The sequence below is a fragment of the Pelodiscus sinensis genome, chromosome 8 (assembly GCF_052426305.1).
Source record: "Pelodiscus sinensis isolate ZL-2025 chromosome 8, ASM5242630v1, whole genome shotgun sequence".
In the NCBI taxonomy this organism is placed as follows: domain Eukaryota; kingdom Metazoa; phylum Chordata; order Testudines; family Trionychidae; genus Pelodiscus; species Pelodiscus sinensis.
The window spans coordinates 35301049-35318927 of NC_143059.1; the positions used below are offsets into that span (position 1 = coordinate 35301049).

The window sequence follows — 17879 nt, forward strand, 5'->3', positions numbered from 1 at the left end:
GAGAAGGCATACTGGCCATTTGGGTAGCCAGATAGCAGCCCCCGTTCCAGCAGCAACCAGTGAGGGTGGGGCTGGCTGGCCAGAGGAAATAGACATCTCCCCTCCAACAACTGCTAAGTATGGGGGCTGGGAAGTGCAGGACCAAACCCCTGGGATGAGCCACTGCCCTCCCAGACACACAGACACATACACACACACACACTGCATTCATGGAGGAGCCAGAGCTGCAGCAGCACCACCCTGAGCAAACCGGAGACCATGGTAACCATTTACCTCCCATTCCTCTGCCCTGAGCCCTCTACCCTGAGTCTCTGCCCTGATTCCTGCATACCCCATCCCTGAGTCTCCTACCCCACACCCAGAGCCCCCACCCACCTCCTTCCTTGACTCTTGCACCCCCATCCTTGGTCCTCAGTCCCCACCACACTTCAACTTCCTGCCCTGAGAGCCCTGTGCTTCACCCCCAACTCCTGCCCTGAGTCTCCCTCACACCTCCTAGCCCCCTGCCCTAACTGTCACATCCCCCACCTCCTACTCTGATCTCCACAAGGACCTGGGAAACACTGGGTAATTCCTCTCTTAACTAATAATAAGCAAAAAATTGAAAATATATGTCTGTACAATTAAATGGTTGCTGCTGCTTAGAAGTGTTTGCCTTGTCCTTCTCTTGCTGTCCTCCAAAACGTAACGCTTCGTGCAGACTATATTTGTCATGTAAATCAATTTTTTGAAGGATCCACTTGGTTTTTAGCAAATTGTCATAAAACACAGTGCAGTGACAATCTAGGGCAAAATTAATTCACACAAACAAAATATCTTTCATGGTAGAAACACTGAGATGTGATATTTTCAGGTAATCAAACTGCATTCATTACTAAAATGGACAGTAGTGCCTGGCAAACACAAAATGAACTCAGCTGTCTTTGCCAGACCTGTGTGACTTATTGTCCATCTCTTGAAAAAAGTTCCATCCTCTTTCAGAAATGGGAGTTTGCTGAGTGTTCCAGTCAGATATGTGACAGGATATTATTTGCTTTGCATTTGTCCATTTGTCAGAAAAGCAGGTCTCATCTCTTCTCATCTCAGATGGGAATTCTTGTGAGGCAACAGCAAGACTGCTTTGTACATTTTCCAACATCAGCATGCTTCTCAACGAGAACCACTCAAGTTGTCTGGGCACTCAAAGGCAGGTTTCCAGTGTTCATAGTACCTCAGAGATGTTGAATAAAAATCGTGACTACCTTGTAAAATTCCTGTAACTTAATTTCCCCACCCTCAATCAAAGACTACAGCAGGGTCTTTGCATCTGGTGTGGTGAATATTTTTTCTGAGCTTCATGCTAAATTATTTTGAAGGGTAGAACTATGTGGTGCAACTTTTATCACCGATGAGTCATTTTTCTCAATTGCCTCTACCTGTTTTGGAGGCTGTTTGTTAGCTTACTAGCCAAAGCAAACCACAGTTTTGTGCTAGGGTGACTGAAGATTTTCTTGGACACATGTTGGGCATGTGTTTTGAGAGACAAATATGTCTTATGCACATAAAAATCAACAACATTCTCGCTAGCACTTGGCAAAGAGAAAGAAATTGTGTGCTGCCTTGCTCTAGCAATTTAAAATACTCAACATCGACAAATTGGCAGAAGTCTTTCAATTCTTCAATAAAGTGTAACTATGAAAGTATTTACTAACTTTCAAGGCAAAGGACTCCAAAACAACTGGAAGATGGTGAGCTGCTTTTTGCAGCAGTTATGGACAATGTGAGCACTACAACCAAATCCAAAGATCTCTTTCCCAGGTTTGACGTGGAGTTTTCACCACGTTGTTTTTCCCAGCACCATTAGCACCACCACGATTTCTATTGGCACTGTCTGCACACAGCCCAACAAGCTTTTCACTAACAGAAGCTTTTCAATCAATTGGTATAGTAAGCTGCAATGTGTATCAGAAATTTCACCGGGTAGAGAAGAAAATTCAGTGTTTGTGTTTACCCCATCAGAGGGAGCAGCTGTGGATTGTGTGCAGCCAAGGGGTAGCTCAGGGGGCAGGGAGGAGGTTACTAGGGCTGTGTGTGGCCAGGGGAAATTAGGGGCTGTGTGCAAATAGGAGGATACTTCAGGATTCAGAGAGAGAGCATCTAGTGTCTGTGTGCCAGGAGGGATTTGTGGTTCCCCTGTTCCCTTAAGGCTCTGCCAGCTGTGGATTCTGGTCTCTTGCCCCTACAGCTCTTACTGGCTGTATAAAGAAAGGGGCTGGCAGCAGAGGGGCAGCTTCGAACCCCTGCACAGGAGCCATGGCAGGAGAGGAGGGAACAACACCAATGCCTGTGCCATAGCACCAGCCAGTGGAGCAGCTGCCCTGCCCTGCCCTGCCCTGCCCTGCCCTGCCTGGCTTGGTTTCCTCCCTCCAAACTGTGCCCTGCACTTCCACTGAAGATTGGGGAGCAACATCCCCAGTGTCCCCCAGTTCTGTCCATGTCTTGGAGCTTCTGCTTTTCAGGGAGCACCAGGGATTCAGGATTCAGCCCTGACACTCCTAGCTTCAGTTTTGGGGCAGGGGTTGGGGACTTCAGCCCTTCAGTTCCTGCAAGGCTTTCCAGGGCTTGTGACTTCAGCCCTTAGCGGAGGGGAGGAGGGAACTGGGACATGAGCTGGGATGGAGAGACATGCTGAGGATCAGGGCTTTAGCCTGTGTGGCGCTGGAAATTCAGGAGTGCAACAGTGATTAGGGTTTCACTCTGGTTGTGCTGGGAATTCTGTGTGGGAAGAGCCACCAGGGATCAAGATTTCAGCTCTGCAACCGGTGCTGGGGATCGTGGCTTCTCTCCCATGGCCTAAAAAGGCAGGCAGACCCCTCACACTTGGGAAATCCTGCTTTAGGGTGTACATGGGAAGGGGTGACACACCCCTCACTCATCCCCAAACTCTTGCTCAACTGTTACAAAAAGGCTAACTCTCCTCCTACTGGCTGCCTGTCTTTCTGCCTCTGAACCCTGCCCGAGAGTGCCACCTGCTGGCCTCCGCCTGCTGCATTCATCTACCAGCCTCAGACAAGAGGCTGCTGCCGCTGCACTGACCACATCAGACTAACGGAGAGTGCCAGAGCTGAAAATATGAGACAATTCATACCCCCCCCCTTTTTTTTTTAAAGTCAGGACAGCTTCAAGAGGGTTTAAATATGGGACTGTCCCATTAAAAATGGGATGGATGGTCACCCTCATTAATAGAAGGGACATGAAGTAAAATCAAAACTTAACTCAAAACTTACTATAGACAAAAGTGAAACAGCCTGATTCTTGTTAAAGTCAACATGAATCGTTCTGTTGATTGCATTGGGCTATGGATTAAGACCCAAGTGACTAGCTTATTTTAATTGTATATAGTGAAATAAATGCATTAAGTAAGTGGAGTATTGTAATAGAGAAATGCTATTAGTTTTATTTAAATTATTCCTGTTTTAATTCACGTAAATAAATTTGTCTAATTGAATTCAATTTCATTATTTTGTAATTTTTTATTTGAAAAATGTACCTACCACGTTGTCAAAGTATCTGTACATAAATAGCAAAGTCACAAAGAAAAGCACAGCAGAAAGGGTACAGTGAACTTCCAAACAGAGAAACTTAAGCCCCTCTTAAATAATCTCATTGCACAAAGAGGGTATGTCTACACTACAATGTTAGTTCGAACTAACGGACGTTAGTTCGAACTAACATTCATAGCCGCTACACTAGCGCTCCGCTAGTTAGAATTTGAATCGAACTGACGGAGCGCTTAGTTCGAACTAGGAAAACCTCATTTTACGAGGATTAAGCCTAGTTCGAATTTACTAGTTCGAATTAAGGGGTGTGTAGCCCCTTAATTCAAACTAGTGGGAGGCTAGCCCTCCCCAGGTTTCTCTGGTGGCCACTCTGGCACAGAGCCACCCACCCGATGTCCCCCAGCCCACCCCCTCTTCCCGGGACCAGGCTGGCGGCTCCCGGGAGCTTGCCCTGGACCGCAAGAGGCGGGCACCTTCCTGGGCTAGTGCGGACATCGTGGACCTCGTTCACGATCTCCGCACTAGGCACAGGAAAGTGGCCGTCTAGGGCAGGAGAGCTGCCAGCCTGGCCACCCAGGAGCAGGTGTGCATGAAAATCAAGGGGGTCCACTGAGACCTCCGACCCTGAGCCCTGAGCTTACAATGGCCGTCCTGGGTCAGACCAAAGGTCCATCTAGCCCAGTAGCCTGTCTGCCGACAGCGGCCAACCCTAGGGACCCTGGAGGGGATGGACCGAAGACAGTGACCAAGCCATTTGTCTCGTGCCATCCCTCTCCAGCCTTCCACAAACTTTGGGCAGGGACACCACTCCTACCCCCTGGCTAAGACTACTCCATGGACCCAACCTCCATGACTTGATCTCACTTCCCTTTAAACTCTGTTCTAGTTGTAGCCCTCACAGCCTCCTGCAGCAAGGAGTTCCACAGGTTAACTATTTGCTTTGTGAAGAAGAACAACTTTCTCTTACTAGTTTGAAGCCTGCTACCCATTCCTTTCCTTTGGTGTCCTCTAGTCCTTCTTTATGGGAACTCATGAAGAACTTTTATGAATGCACCCTCTCCACCCAACCCCTGCTTTTAGAGACCTCTATCCTGTCCCCGCTCCATCTCCTCTTTTCTAAGCTGAACAGTCCCAGTCTCTGTAGCCTCTCTTCATCTGGGACCTGTTCCCAACCCCTGATCATTTTAGTTGCCCTCCCCTCTCCCAGCCTTTCTCTTCTCCTCTCCCACCTCCTTTTCCCAGTCTCCCCAAGTTTTGTTCAATAAAGACAGAGTCAATGTTGGAAGAAATGTTATCTTTATTTTGTACATCAATAAGAAGGGGGGCTAGGGAAGGGTAAGTGGAAGGAGATGGGGAGGACTGGGCTGGCTCTGCGGGCTTCTGGGGGTGGAAGCTCTCCTGCAGCCCCCCAATTGCACCCTCTCCCCAGACGGCAGCCTGCGGCAAGTGCAGCCGGGCTGATGGCCGAGTGGTGTGATGTGCCTAGTGTGGGCACTCCGGGCACTCCAAGCCAGGACTGCTTTGCAAGCGGGGCACCCCTTAGAACTGTCTGTCTGGGGTGGGGGTCGGGACCCTTTAAGCGCAGCCCTCGGCTAGCCTGAGACAGCATCTCCACGCTCTAAGTCCTCCTCTGATGCCCTGCCGGCACTGCTTCCGGCCATCCTTAAGCCCTGTTCAGGGTCCACTCAATGTGGACTTGCTAGTTCGAATTAGCAAAACGCTAATTCGAACTAGTTTTTAGTTCTAGACGCGTTAGTTCGAATTAGCTTAGTTCGAATTAACTAATTCGAACTAAGTTAGTTTGAATTAGTGCTGTAGTGTAGACATACCCAGAAGTATGTTAAACAGGCCTTGCAGCATCCACTGTGCTTCATCTGTACTCAGTTTTTGGACAGTAAAATGAGGGATTGTAATAGTACCTGACATTCTAGATCCCAGCATAGATGTGCAGAACTCTTCCTCCTGACTCACCACAATAAGGTGAAGGCTAGACTGCAAGCTTCTTTTGGAAAAGCTTTTTCTGCGAAGAGAACTTCCACACAGCAAAAGCACAGCAAAAAAGTGATCTGCTTTTTTTGAAAGATAGCATCAACACTGAATGGATGCTTTCTCACATTTAAGCTGTGACTACTATGGACACAATGGCCACCAGGGCATCTGTGCTTTTTCCTGGAGGCCTCTTCTTTCGAAAAAGCTCTCTTCCTCATCCACACATGCCTTTTCCCAAAAGAGCTCTTTTGGAAAAGGTGTTCTTCCTTGTAGAATAAGGTTTACCAACGTCGGAAAAACCCCTGCGTTCTTTCGATTTTTCGTTCAAAAGAACGCAATAGCAGTGCGGACATAAGTGAAGTTTTTTTCAGAAAAGCAGCCTTTTTTCTGAAAAAATCCTGTAGACTAGATGCACCCTAAGTGAATTTTGTTAGCTCTAACTAGGGCCAGGGATAAACCATAGGAAGAAGGCAGACACAGGAGCACACCTAACTTACTTTTTGTTCCTGTTTAAATGACCCAAAATTACCTACTCTGGAAATTGGGTGAATTTGGAAAGGGTGAATTTGGACACTAAGAACAGCACACAAATATTAATTTAAAGTGTAGGATGTCTAGTTTCTGACCTGATTGCTGTTCTGTATTCTTTAACGGTGTCTTGATTGCAAGTGGAAGTGGCTTATAGTGCTAATTATTCATTAATGCTCTACCATGGCAACTTTCTTAAGAAAGAAAAACATACAGGTCACTACATGGGAAGTGAATATGCATTTACTTTAGACTTTTATACATTATGTATTTTTCATATTTCCAGAACATTCTATGTTTATGATTTATGTGCCGTTACTTGTTTACAGTTAATTATATTAGTAGCGGACAAATCCAAAAGTGTGAGTGTGGCATAAAATTCCTCATGCTTGCCTCACAAATATCTTTTGAGTGGGAATAGAACTATTTTGAGAATACATGTGTCCTCAGTTTGAGAGTTCATGTAATTCAAATCTAAAGGAAATGTAAAAATCCCAAGGGAAAAACTTTGGTCTTGCATACATCAAAAGTCTCACCAAACTACTACTCTTGAGAAACACAGATACCTGTAGAATCCATGGAATTTTGAAGAAACTCTCCTCTATTTATTTAATGTAAAAGTTTTTATTGAATAAGCTTATTCAGTTTTATTAAATATTCAAAACTGGAGTCATGCAAATCCTTCATTTTAAAGCCTGAAACCATACAAAATCTAGAAAAATATTAGACCTTTAACATGCGTCTGATGAAGTGGGTCTTTGCCCAAGAAATCTTATGCTACTATAATTCTGTTAGTCTATAAGGTGCCACAGGACTTCTCGTCGCTTTTATAGACCTTTAATGATATTCCAATTTAAAACTGTATGAAACTTGTTATTTTCAATGGAGTTCAACTTTGAATTTTGGGAGTTTATTTGAACTTGAAACTCAGATGAGTATAGGAGTCTTGAGAATCCAGCAGAATTTGAAGTTCCACTGTTCTTTAAAAGTGCAACTTTATTCTTGCAGTAAATTAATAAAATCCTACTGATATCCTTTCCATTTTTCCATCCCCTATCTATCCATTTCACCTCAATTTACTACTTTTTTATCCAGATTTTTCTACATTTTCACCAGTCATGAACCTGGAGACAGCTGTTCTCTTTTTCTCTCTTTTGTTTTACCTGTGTCTGACTAATACACAAATGATTGTCCATTGAAACGTATTCTGAGATCAAATGTTATGCTTATTACTACAGCTGAGATATCAGTTTCTAGTTCATAGACCATACATCTACAAAGTGAGCCAAAATAAATTCTTCCCTCAAGCACACAGAAACTGTGCTATACCTTTCTAAACACTCCAATATCTTAAACTTTCTTTAAATATCAGGAGCTCTCAGTCACAAAGTCAGTTTTGGGTGACCTCTGATCTGATGGAGCCCTAGTTTGTGTTGAAAATATGAGCAACAACTGGTGTATTTTTGCCTTTTTAAATAAATAGGGGTATGTCTACACTACCCTCCTAGTTCGAACTAGGAGGGTTATGTAGGCATACCGCACTTGCAAATGAAGCCCGGGATTTGAATTTCCCGGGCTTCATTTGCATAAGCGGGGAGCCGCCATTTTTAAATCCCCGCTGGTTCGAACCCCGTGCAGCGCGGCTACATGGGGCTCGAACTAGGTAGTTCGGACGAGGTTCCTATTCCGAACTACTGTTACTCCTCGTGAAACAAGGTGTACCGGTAGTTCGGAATAGGCACCCTAGTTTAAAGACATAACTTTAAAGACTAACTAATGAAAGCTCATCACCTAATAAACCATCTTGTTATTATTTAAAGTGCTGCATAGTCCTGTCCTAAGTATGCATGTTCTGCTAATCAGCTGGGCTGGCAGGATAGCAATGTTGGGTGAACCCCTGGGCTGTATTTTACCCTCCCATGCTCCAGCTGCTTATATGGTAGAACTTCAGCATTATGAACACCTTAAAATGGAGGTTGTTTATAGCTTTGAAGTATTTGTAACTCAGAATGAAACTTTGTGGCTATTCTTTCAGAAGTTTACAGCTGCATATTTATTTAAAATAGCTTTGACAGTAACATGCAGAATAAAAATGCTGTTTTAACCATCTTTATTTAAATGAAACCAGCACAGGAACAGTTTCTTTACCTTGTCAAATTAATTTTAAAAACCTCTCTTTTTAGTAGTTTTTTTTTCTTTTTAAATACAGTGCTGTACTATGTATGGTGTTCTATTTTTTGTTCATTTGTGCTACTGCCCTATTGTGTTCTTACAGTTCCATTTGAGGTGTATGAATGACCAGTCAGTTTATAACTCTGTTTTATTTTATCTAAAAACTGTTAGGTACAGTGCTTCACCAGAGCACAACTGCAATCACAGGAAATAGAGCTGTCTCTGAATAACCTGAGAGCTAGCCCCATGGGATTGGTAGGAATCCAAAGATGAGATTCAGCAGAAAGACATCTTCCCTTGTATACTTAAGGCCCATGTTTTCATTATTTTTCATGTCATAGTTTCACAAATAATTTTTGTGGAATTAGTTTTCTTGGTTTTTCAAATATGTGAATAAATGTAACATTATAATATAGCTTTAGTAACTGTTTAATTTTACCAAGTAAATTATGCCTTTCTTAAACACCATCCCTATAAACTTGCTCTATAAGAAACAGCTGTACCTTGAGCTCTGAATCATGTAAAAATATAACGTAAACAACTAGTTATGCTGCTGAATAGCTGCAGTATGCCCATATATTGTTATATTTTGTGTATTTAGTATAGAAGAAAAACTAATATTTGCAGATGTTAGTTTTGGTAACTATTGGAGCATTTGGTAAAATAGATCATTGTAGTACTTACTTGAATTAATCTATTTAAGAAAACAAAAGAAAAATAAATTAGATTGACTGATTTTAAGATTTAGTTCTGACAATCCTTGATTTTTTCAAACATATTTATAAGCATTTCTAGTCCCTAAACGCTCACTAATCTATCAAGCATGCTTGCTGCTAACATATTTATGACCTTCCTATATAGCAGAAGGTAATCTATTTGAATGTAACATTACAAGGTGTGTTATATTAACCATGGGGAATTGTTGTCTAGAGTAGTGATCCATTATTTCTACAATATATTGCTGGCTAAATTCAATCAATGCTACTTACAGCTGTAAAAGAAAGTGGACACTGAAGTGCCTACCCTAACAGGTGACCTGGTAGTTTTTACATTATGAATAGTTGGCAACTGTAAGTGGTGGCTTCATGCACTTGATGCTGTTCCCAAAAAACAGTGTGACCTTTCAATTCAAACACTGTTACTCAAAATCAGGTTAGAAATTGTAATGTAATGACATATATTGCATCAATCTCTTTTGCAATATTTTAAATATTTGTACAAAGATGTCACTTTATTGTCCTCTCAGTGTGTCAATGGATAATAAATTTTGAAAAAATACTATATTTGAAATATTAAGCAACATGCTAGTAGACAGGACAAGCTTCAAGGAAAACTGTATGAGAGGCATGTGTTGGTTCTGCCTTACTTTAGAACAAATATTGCAAAGACAGGTCTAGGTTGTTTTGTCCCTGATAAACTTTTTAATTCAGAAATGTAAAACAGTAAATATGATACAAAACATAGTTGTCCATAGTAAACATATGTAACATTGACTTCAGTGAAAAAATTGAATCTTTTAAAAATATATTTCACCTTTCTGTGTATTATAAAAATGTGTTTTCTCATTTACAGCCACCAATGTCAATTCAATCCATTGTGGTTCAAGTCCAGTGCATTAACAAAAAAGTTGGCACTGTTATCTATCATGAAGTACGGATTGTGGTGAGGGACAGGAATGATAACTCCCCTCGTTTTCAGCAGCAGCAGTATCGTGTGGCAGTGAATGAGGTAAACTTCGCTTAATGTCTTTTTCCCTTTCCATTTCCTTGGTACAGATTACAGTTGGCTAATGCTTCTTCCTGCCATCTTTCATGTTTTCCATTTAAAGAGCAAACCTTCAATTCTAAGAAACCCTTTGGTTTCTACACATTTTTTTCTAGAAGATGTAATACAGTTATTATGTTGGCGCTTAAGAGGTAAGCTATTCATTCATTTGCAAACCAAGGGGAAAGTTTAGCACAGTTCCCAGCAGAATGCTTATATATTTTTAGTTTTTAAGCATTAGGAAGCCATTCGCTGAAGAAACCAGACTCTTACATTGGATCACAATGAATAAAACATCAGTATAAGTGCAATTAAAAATAATTGACTATAAAATTATATTAACAGAATTGAACATTGACACAAAATAATGGTTCCTATTGCTACATACAGGCAGAGGAAAAACTGAGGAACTTGTGGAATACAAATGCCAAGGCAAAGTCAAGAGTAATTTTTTTTAAAGAATGAAACAATAATCCTCTGATGGAGTTATATTTCAGTGTATTTAATTTTTTTCTATTCTGTACAATAAGTGGCCTCACAGATGGAATTATTTAGACTTCCGGTATGTTAAGAAATTATTGGAATTGAGAGATAGATTTCACTGTATTTATGATGACAAAGGTATTCTGTTTCCTTTCTCTCTTCAGCCTGTATCACTTTACATTTCTTTATTTTTATATATTGCCATATTGGATAGCAATGGTAGCTCACACTGGAAATAAGAGTTCCTGCAAACTCAGCTTGCTGGGCGTAACGATCAAGGTCCAGACAAACCCCAAGATTAGAACAGAAGGTTTAAACATTAAAAATAAACCTCTAAATCTACTTATTGCATACAACATCATTGTGCTATAGACTAGTCCTAGATGTATACATATTATGGTAAAGAATGTGTGTATATATCTCACACACACACACACTTAGAACTGTTGGTCAGCTTTTATATCTCTGCAATCTGTTGTGAGGTGATACTAGAGAAGGGCTAACTCCCAAACCATTTGTTTACACAAATCTGACTTCAAGTTCCCTAGGTTGTACAATAAATGGATAAAACTGGGGTTTGGGGAGGCATTCAAAGATAATAGGAAGATACTAACACATCTGGACCATCAACACAAGGTAAATTCCCTCATTTTGAATAAATGCGAGTTGTCCTGGGCTTCATTTGCAAGTTCGAATGACTACATTAGCCACCCTAGTTCGAACTAGGGTGGCAGTGTAGACATACCCTTAGTTACAAGGCTTTTTTGTCCCCCCCCCCCCCCCCCCCAACCATTCCTGCAAGGAGGTTTAATGGTAGTTCAAATTAGGAGCTTGTCCGTGCCGCGTGTAGCTGCGGGCAGGTAGTTCGAACTATGGGCATTTAAAAATATTTAAATCCTGGGCTTCATTTGCAAGTTCGAATGCCTACATTAGCCACCCTAGTTCAAACTAGGGTGGCAGTGTACACATACCCAAAGAGACTTGAATCTGAGATTTTCATCCAGAAAATGACTTAAACACATTGAATAATCTAATACGTATCAATTGCTTCAATTGTGAAATGTTTCGACCAATTTCCTTCAATCTTTGCGCAAGTAATGGGGAAAAATATCTGTTGGGGTTAAACAACCTTGAAATGTTTTTTAGGGAGGGGCAAGGTGTTTTTCTTGGCAAAATTTAAGGGGATCAAATTAGTATTTAGATGAGGACCCTGGTAGCATACATTAGAAAAGCACTGATAGCATGTGTCAATAAGGAGCAGCCTCTGTTGGCGTCCTTAGACTTAAATGCATTTCTCTTAGGAATAAAAAATGTACATGGGATATTCACCTATGCATCCCTACTGGCAAATATAGAGCTTTTTACAGTGCCTGGAAAATCTTTTTTACTGAGGCAGATTCTCAAGCCCTAAAAAGCATGCCAGAAACTTGTGGGGAACAGTACATTTCCTCTGCATAGCACATTTAATCTTTCAAGTATTTGTACAAAGTGAAGTTTGATTAGTACTATCTGTCAATCCACACCAAAGAGCTTTCCTTTTTGTAAATGCATTTGAAGGTCATAAAATGATGTCTGTATGAGACTGATAAGGACTGTCTTAGGATGAAACATTGTTTTAAAATCTAACTTTATATGGTAATTGTGGAGTCTACCTTTACCGTGTCAATTGACAAGAAAGCCTCTTCTATAAAAGCATTTTTTTGCTTCACATCAAGGACATTACACACAACAATCTTAAGTATTAGTTGTCCCATGATGTGAGCCACCAAAGGATTTCTAACAAATTTTTTTACAGTAAAAACAGCAAGGTGATGTTTTGCATTGTAATAATATAAACATATAAAGCAGCAACAGTTTCTTCTTATCAGCTATTGTAAAAGTGTATCATTTAAATTATATAGAGTTTTAGCACGATACACATATTTTATGGGCTCATCTTTGCACCAGCTCTGGGCAAAGATGTAATGTTCTTGTTACAAGTTGAAATCCTGATTTAATAAGATAATTTTTCTTAATCATCGTTAGGCTTGTATCTTCTAACATGCCTTTATATGAGGTATAACGAAAACGTTTGTGTTGTGTCATAAATATCAAGACTCTAAAAAAAAAAGTATGACCTCTAAACTTTGTCAGTCAGACTCTGTTTATAATAGAGATTATCCTAGATACTGAAACATACATTTTACTCTGCAGCCAGTGCCGCTCAGCCCCTCACAGTTCAATGTCTGACTTATGCTGGTGTATCAACCAGAAAGTCATCCTGGGAAGCTGTCTGGGCAACAATGCAGGCTGACAGATTGCTTCTGCTTCAGACCTTGTTTTGCTTTGGACTCTAGATTCTGGCTTTCAACCCCGGTTTGTCCCAGACTCTATTTGCTAGCTACTTGCAACTTGGTACCTGAACAGGTGTGATTCTAATTTTGCTACTGGTCTCCTGGCTGCAGTTTAGTAGATTAGTGAACAAAGGCTGCCTAGTGCCTAGATTTATGATGTGCAGAAAACACCTTTTCTGAGAGACCTTCTGAAATATCTATTTCTTTCACTCTCCCTCTCATTTTTCCACTCCCAAGTTCCCCCCAAACCAACAGTATATAGGAAAAATTAATCTTGAAAATAACTTACCGGCTTGAAAATGAGTACATTTACTAATCAGCACAAACATGCACTTTATTTCTGTAAGTGGGTTCACAGCCCTTTTTATCGTATCTTCTCTAAGTCACTGATCCAGGAATCTGATCTGATCAGTCAGACCTCAGAAGTAGATTCTACATGTACACAGAACTCTGCTTATGTTGACAAGATAGCTCAGTCAGGATCTTGGACTAAACATTTTTATAGGTTGCATGTTGGCTTTTGTTTATCTGCAAACACCATATTATGGCACTGGATTAAAAAAAAGAGAAAACAGAGATTTTCCATTAACTTTTCAAAATGAAAATCTGGAGGGAATCGGTTTGGAAGTTAACATTTTTATCAAGTTTTTTTTAAATATAATAGTAGCTCCTAGAGGTGGTAATTGTGATTATGGCATATTTGTATTAAGCATCATGTTAAAAAAATTCCTGCTGCAATATTGGCAAGAAGCAGTAACCTTTTTCCACACTTCAGTTCAGCATAGGTCTTTAAAAGAATCTAAACAATTAGATATAATTTGGGTCTGACATGTGCACATTAGGAAATCGTGGTTAGTGAAATTAGGTTTTTCTCACACATATGAAAATGGTGTATGGAGATTATTACACATTCGATTATTCTTGGTTTGAAAAAAGTCTTTAGATGAAAAAAGCATTTAACTGCAGAAATGTACATTGTGGGTATGTCCAGACTACATGTCTCTGTCGCCAGAGGCATGTAGATTAGTTTACTAGACATACTCAAATGAAGTGGCGATTTAAATAATCGCCACTTCATTTAAATTAAAATGGTTGCCGCGCTGAGCCGATCAGCTGTTTGTCGGCTCAGCACGCTAGTCTGGACACTCCATGGTTGACATCAAAGGCATTTATTGACCACCCTGGTAAACCTCATTCCACGAGGCATAACGGGACAGTCAACAAATGCCTTTGATGTCGACCGCGAAGTGTCCAGACTAGCGCACTGAGCCAACAAACAGCTGATCAGCTCAGCACGGCAGCCGTTTTAATTTAAATGAAGTGGCGATTTTTAAGTAGCCGCTTCATTTGGGTATGTCTAGTAAACTAATCTACATGGCTCTGGCTTACCTTAAATATTCTATTAAATTGTGTTTATGGGGTGTGTTGGGGGGGGGGTTATGTTTGGTGTTGCAGTGCTATTCTGATGTATTTGAGAGGGTAGATTAGTGGAACATGGTCATAAGTGCAAATCAATATTTGGCCTGGATGAATTTAACATAATGCAGACTCCACTAGGGCATCTTTTATAAATCTCACTGCAGCTTTAATAAAGTCTACAGTAATGTGATAATTGTTACAGAAAATGTCACCAGATATACTGATTTTCAGCTTTGGATGAAACAATATTGTTAATACATCGCTCTCATTGCAAGATTATTAACATGTACCAGGATTAAATTAATGTTTTATCAATGTTTGTATGCCAAGATACAGGGACCAGTATTGACAGCGCTCACAATGGTTTAATCTGTTTCATGATATTTGGTATTTTACTTAAAGCCTCAAACTGAAGTAAAATGAATATTTATAATTGAAAAGCAGAGCTTTCCCTTTATATAACAAAATGAGCACGATAGGATTTTTGGCCCCTGGAGTGCCAGAGAAAAGTTTGAAAACATGTTTTGAGTGTACCCTGAAGAGTCAGAAGGCAAGACACCATTTACAATAAATTATTATTATTATTATTAATTGTATTATTTTATTAAGCTCCGATTCATGATTTTTGAAAGCATGAGATTGGGAACATTGAGGCTTATAATTTATGGGGGCACTGGTCATGAATGTTTATGGAGTATCCTGAAATAGCTATCCCAGGTCTTCACAACAAGCCCATTATTTTGGGCTCGCTATTCCAATGTCCCTGTAAACCTCATTCTATGAGGAGTAAAGTATGTTTTGGAATAGCACTTTCTTTGAAAATTTGGCACGGTGTGGACAGTGCCAAATGACAAAATAAGCTATTTTGAAATAGCATTTAAATAAGATAAGTAATTTGTGTAGCTCAAATTGCATATCTTATTTCAAATTACTGTGCAGTCATAGGTGACGAGTTATATGGGCTCATGGTGCCCATGCTCCAGCAATACTCAGAGCTGGGGTCCCTGCTCCACCAATATGGAACAAGGTCTCTCCCCTGGCTCTGCCTGGAGTGTCCCAGCCCCCACCGCTCAGGAGGCTGTGATGAGTGGGGCCAGCTGGCCTCTGTGCTGCTGGGAGGCTCCTTTGCCTCCTGGGGGCAGGTGGTCGAGCTGCTCTGTGTGTGAGCTGTTCAGCCACATACCTGCATATGGGAGCAGACTGACCACTCGCTGCTGGCTGCCATGACCCTAGCGATTTTCCAGCCGCTCTAGTTTATCTGCCACCTCTCATCTCCTGATAAGACTATCTCCCCAAGAGAGGTTAGTCTCCCCTCCCCCTCATTGCTGCTCCTGCTCAGCATTCTTCCTTCCCTGAGGAATTATCTCCCCTCCCAGTTGCAATCCACATTGAGATGGGTGGGGATGTTGATGTAAGAGGGTGGGTTGTAATAGCTGCAGGGCTGTCACCCCACTAGGTTTTGTATTCACTACAGGCTGAGGGAAATCTGGGCATGGGGGGAAAGTAGGGGGATACATGGCAGAGGTAGGGCTGCAGTGTGTGTGCGTCAGGAGGAACTATCTAGCTTGCCAAAACCTTAATGCTCTTGGTGCTGCTGGAGAGAGAGAAGCCAGCTGTCTGGCATTATGCTCCATATATGCACACACACACTTTCTTTTTGGGGAGTCTCCTCTTTCGTCCTTTATTTTTGGTTAGTGTCTCTAGAGAAAATACCTAGTCTTCAGTTCATAAAAATACCTATCAAACACAGTAACATGAACAAGAAGGTACATCAACAATGGCATTGCTCTTGTGCAGGATCACATCTGAACAGGATACTTGTTTAAGGCAGTTGATGACTGGGGAAGGGGCTAAAAATCTTGCACTGACCCCAGTGTATGTATATGGACTGATACTGAAGTAATACAATTAAAACAAGTTTGTTTAATACTGTAGGAATAAGGGCAATCCTGTATGTGTGGCTTCCACTTGAGTATGAGCACACATCTCTATGCCCAGTTGCTGCTGTACATGGTGATCTTTGGATGGGAATTCCACTTTCCTCTCAGTTGTGCAATTTAGAGTCCAGGATTACATCTGTTAAATTTCCCTTGACTTTCCTCTGGAGGGGGGAGGATGGAATTGGAGAGGGGCTGAAGGCTTTGAACAAATCTTGGTGTGTTAGTTATGAACACACAGTGTCAAACTGCTTGGTTGTCAGTAGTGTAATAATGTTTCTTTTTATTTCCACTGTAGTGGTTGGCTTTTAACACTGCTACCAAGCTCTGTTTAGAAATGCCATAAAGGAACTTGATATTTTTTGGTACCTGGTTTATGAATACTGTGTGTGTGCCTCAGCTTCCCTTATGCATTTCTTAAGTATCTAGGTGCAGGGATAAGGGTGTCTGATTGTTGTAGAACCCTAGAGGGCCAGTGTGATGCCCTCTGCACAGAGAATGGCTGACACTCTGTCTCCTGGCAACTGATGGCCTGGGCCCCTCTCCTGCAAGGTACTAACTGAAGGTGTTGGAGCAAAAAGAGATCAGGTGGCCTCCTTGTCCAAAAAAGAGACAAAGGCCAGAGGAGGGGCTGGAGACAGTGTCAGTTTTAAGCTGACTGGGGAGCTTGGGTCTGGGCTCCCCACCTCGAAAAGTGGGGTCTGGAGCCTAAGCCGGGGTCACTGCAAACTGGAGGGCAGAAGGTGGGTGGTAGAGGAACGGGCTTGTGCTGAGGGGAGGAGAAAAAAGGGGAAGGCACCAAGGAACAGGGTGCAATGAGGGCCGAAGTGGAGACAATGAGGAAAAGGGAAGGAGGGGAGGTGTCAGTCGGAGGGGGACAGAGTGATGCTGGGAGGGGAGAGGGTAAGGGCATTGGGAGCTAGAGGGAGGAGGGGTAGGTGCTGGGAGGAGGTTTGAAAGGAGGGGTGGGCATGAGGAAGGCAGAGATGGAACAAGTCATATGTGAGGACACGGGCATGAGGGGAATGGGGGCAGAGGGTGGTGAGGGGGGGACATCGGGGAAAACGAGGGCAAAGGGGGCAGGGTAGTGATGGAAGGGGGAGGCACCAGGAAGGTGAAGGGGTAAGGGAAAGTGCAGGTGCCAGGGGATTCTGGGGGTGAAGCAGAAGGGCAGACACCTGCAGGGGAGGGACCAGCATTAGAGGAGAGAGACAGGGCAGGGCAGGTGCATAGAGGGAGCTGTTAGGAGAGGGGATGAAGAGGGGTAGCTCACATGATCAGAATAGGGCTACTGGAGGAGTGGGCACAGGGAGGAGAGAATGACTGGTGGAGGGGGGCAGGAGGGCTGAGGGCAGTGAGGGTATGTCTACACTACCCCGCTAGTTCGAACTAGCAGGGTAATGTAGGCATACCGCACTTGCAAATGAAGCCCGGGATTTGAATTTCCCGGGATTCATTTGCATAAGCGGGGCGCCGCCATTTTTAAAACCCCGCTGGTTCGAACCCCGTGCAGCATGGCTACACGGGGCACGAACTAGGTAGTTCGAACTAGGCTTCCTAGTTCGAACTACCGTTACTCCTCGTGGAATGAGGAGTAATGGTAGTTCGAACTAGGAAGCCTAGTTCGAACTACCTAGTTCGTACCCTGTGTAGCCGCGCTGCACGGGGTTCGAACCAGCGGGGTTTTAAAAATGGCGGCTCCCCGCTTATGCAAA

The 17879-nt window shown here is 42.2% G+C and overlaps 1 protein-coding gene across 11 annotated transcripts in view; it reads left to right on the top strand.

Moving 5' to 3' along the window:
* PCDH15 (protocadherin related 15) overlaps positions 1–17879 on the top strand; it is a 1468744-nt gene that overhangs the window by 933489 nt on the left and 517376 nt on the right. For all 11 annotated transcript variants that reach the window (XM_075935032.2, XM_075935036.2, XM_075935034.2 and 8 more), the window contains one exon: positions 9801–9956. In XM_075935032.2, coding sequence (XP_075791147.2) covers positions 9801–9956 — 156 coding nt within the window. The remainder of the gene's footprint in view (positions 1–9800; positions 9957–17879) is intronic.